Genomic DNA, 2,772 nt, shown 5'->3' on the forward strand with positions numbered 1-2,772 from the left:
AAAAAAAAAAAACGGAAAAACCTTAAACCAAGCTCAAATATTTCCTTGTATTTTTTAAAAAGAAATTTACTTGGTTTCAGGATGCCATTTTCTGGGTGTAATTGATTTAACATGTGAGCGTGACCACAATGTGGTTTAAATTTAAACTTTTTTTCCCCAACTTATAATCGTGTTTTTTTAAATTTATTTTTCGCAGACCAAACCCGAGTCACTCTTTACCAACATCGTGGTGGACATCCGGGACGGCCAGTGCGACGACGCCTTCGCGTACGCCGCCGACGTGTTCCGCTACGGCCTGCTTGTGTACAGCTGGCGGGAGGACCGCTCCTACCGCCTCACGCACAACCTCTTCTTCCCGGATCCTATCGCGGCCAGGTGGGTGCCGCCGGGCAGCTTCCCCTCGGTCCTCTGATTGCCGGATTCCTTCTCTTGACGCCCACGACGTCTTTTTACTTTCGCGTGCCACAGGTTTGTGCTGGACAACACGACGTTCCGTTGGATGGACGGCATCTTCGGACTTGCCCTGTCCCCCATCGATAAGGAGACCGGCGACCGCACCATGTTCTTCCACCCCATGGCCTCGTTCCGCGAGTTCGCCGTGCAGACCTCCGTCATCCGGAACGAGACGTTCGCCAACGACAACCCGGACGAGTTCAAGTTGGTGAGCGCGGCGTGAGAGAACACACTACTACTATTTTGCTTTTCCCTTGCGGAGCCCGCAGAGCTTGAGCTTGAGCTTGGCCCCCGATGTCCTCGTATGCGCAGCTCGGCGCCCGCGGCCGCAACCAGTCGCATTCGTCCGCCTCCGCCATGGACCGGCGCGGGGTGCTCTTCTTCAACCTGGTGACGCAGGACGCGCTAGGCTGCTGGGACTCGGCCAAGCCCTACGGCCGCTCCTCCGTCGGCCACGTGGCCCAGGACAGCGCGCTGCTCAACTTCCCCAACGACCTGAAGGTGGACCGAGAGGAGCCGCAGAACATCTGGCTCCTCTCCAACCGCCTGCACCTGTACCTGTACCGCAGCCTAAGCCCGGACGTAAGTTATAGTAGCTCGAAGTGAGCCCTTTCACCGTAGTTTTGCATGTTGCTCCTGCTTTTCCATATATATTTTTTCCATGCTCATTCGCGGGTTTGTTCTCCGTCGCGACCGTCGCGACAGAACTGCCCGGCTCAGCCAGACGGCTGACACGGCTCACGGTTCAGCTTAGCAAGCTTAGCGAGCTGCGCAAGCTTTTCACCAAAGCGCCCAGATGAGACTCCAGCGAGCGAGGAGCGTAAACGGGAAAAGAGGCACGGAAACGGGGGCGCAAAGTGCAATATTCCGAAGCCCCTCTTTTCATTTTACTTTAATTTTCAGGAGTACAATTTCCGCATCCTGACCGGCACTGTGGAAAAGGCCACCGAGGGCACCATCTGCGACCCTCTCAAGATAGGACCCAAGACATCCGTACCAAAGGAGATCGACGCCTGCGAGGACCTGTGACGGGCCTCGCCTCCACAAGCCATACATGACGTGACGTGTGCCCTGTCACTGTGATACAACGAACATTTTTTTGTCATTCTGTTTGTAGGTCAGAGTTGAGAAAGGATGATAATAATATAATTAAATTATTTTCTAATCGTTATCACCGCATCTATTACTGTCAACATCTCGTACGCCAGAAAAGATGTTGGGGTTGGAGTATCATAGACATTGCCATACCAAAATACGGTACGAAATGCGGACGAGCGCCACACACAGATACTAACTGGCAACATTTTAAGAAAATATACATAGTAAGGCAACGACACACAATAGAGCAGTTGAAACCTGAAAACCCTTAGCAGGCCTCTTTTGTCCCTTCGGAGTCTGTGACGTTGTGGTGTACACAAATTTTCCAGTTCACTCACGGCGCACTTCGGATAAGGTGTGAGGTCGGTGATGATTATGATGTGGTGTCGAGCAGTCCTGAGACAGCCTGGTCACCGTTGGACTCCGTCTTTGGTTGTCGCGATGGGTACCACCGTGACCGCGGACTCCGCGGCGGCGGCCTTCATGCAGGGCGCGGTGTCGAAATCGTCGCCGCCGTCAGCGTTCGCGTCCTGGGGTGGGTGCGCGTCACCGCCCGCCTTGGTGGCCTCCCTGGCGACCTCCGTGGCCAGCGAGCTGAAGAGGGTCCTGTTCTTGGTGTACGAGATGAGGCCCGTCAGCAGGCCGGCCACCACGATCCACAGGCCCGCCATATAGAAGGACCAGTCCCAGGAGTCCGTCAGGTCGAACAGCCACCCTGCGGAAGAGCGAAGCAGGCATTGTGTCATGAGAGCACTCCTGCTGACTAGGGCAGGACACTTACTTCCAAGAGTACATCGTCACGAGAGAGGAGAAAGTGCGCGCACCTGCGAAGGGCGGTCCGAGCAGGTTACCGATGCCTTGGCACAGCAGGTTGAGGCCGTAGGCGATCGTGAAGCGCTCCATGGGCACCAGCGTGACCAGGATGGTGGGCGTGAACGAGAAGGTGGAGCCGAAGGTGACGCCGAACGCGGCGCAGGACAGCATCAGCAGCCAGTAGCGGTCCGTGAACACGAGCATGCCAGCCGTGGCGGTGCCGCAGACCGCCAGGCACAGCGCGTACGTCTTGGTCACGTTGAGGCGCGGGTGGTCCCCGACGCACCCCAGCACCAGCTGCGGGTACAGGTAATCGAGGTCAGTCGGTCAGATCGTTTTTGCCGCACATCATTTCTACCGAATCGTGGTTAATACCTGGCCAGGCGCGGTATAATGTAGGGGAAATCG

General features: G+C 55.9%; 2 protein-coding genes across 11 annotated transcripts in view; one reads left to right on the forward strand and one right to left on the reverse strand.

Moving 5' to 3' along the window:
• The window catches only part of LOC113218103 (protein yellow-like), a 10,030-nt gene extending 8,406 nt beyond the window's left edge, over positions 1 to 1,624 (forward strand). For both annotated transcript variants that reach the window (XM_052275545.1, XM_052275546.1), the window contains 4 exons: positions 197 to 375; positions 469 to 661; positions 766 to 1,035; positions 1,357 to 1,624. In XM_052275545.1, coding sequence (XP_052131505.1) covers positions 197 to 375; positions 469 to 661; positions 766 to 1,035; positions 1,357 to 1,482 — 768 coding nt within the window. In that variant the 3' untranslated portion in view covers positions 1,483 to 1,624. The remainder of the gene's footprint in view (positions 1 to 196; positions 376 to 468; positions 662 to 765; positions 1,036 to 1,356) is intronic.
• The window catches only part of LOC113218054 (uncharacterized), a 14,346-nt gene continuing 13,173 nt past the window's right edge, over positions 1,600 to 2,772 (reverse strand). For all 9 annotated transcript variants that reach the window (XM_052275544.1, XM_026438231.2, XM_026438228.2 and 6 more), the window contains 2 exons: positions 2,376 to 2,661; positions 1,600 to 2,266 (listed from right to left, as the gene is read on the reverse strand). In XM_052275544.1, coding sequence (XP_052131504.1) covers positions 1,962 to 2,266; positions 2,376 to 2,661 — 591 coding nt within the window. In that variant the 3' untranslated portion in view covers positions 1,600 to 1,961. The remainder of the gene's footprint in view (positions 2,267 to 2,375; positions 2,662 to 2,772) is intronic.

This window comes from Frankliniella occidentalis, unplaced genomic scaffold (assembly GCF_000697945.3).
Source record: "Frankliniella occidentalis isolate FOCC.00 unplaced genomic scaffold, Focc_3.1 Scaffold661, whole genome shotgun sequence".
NCBI lineage: Eukaryota > Metazoa > Arthropoda > Insecta > Thysanoptera > Thripidae > Frankliniella > Frankliniella occidentalis.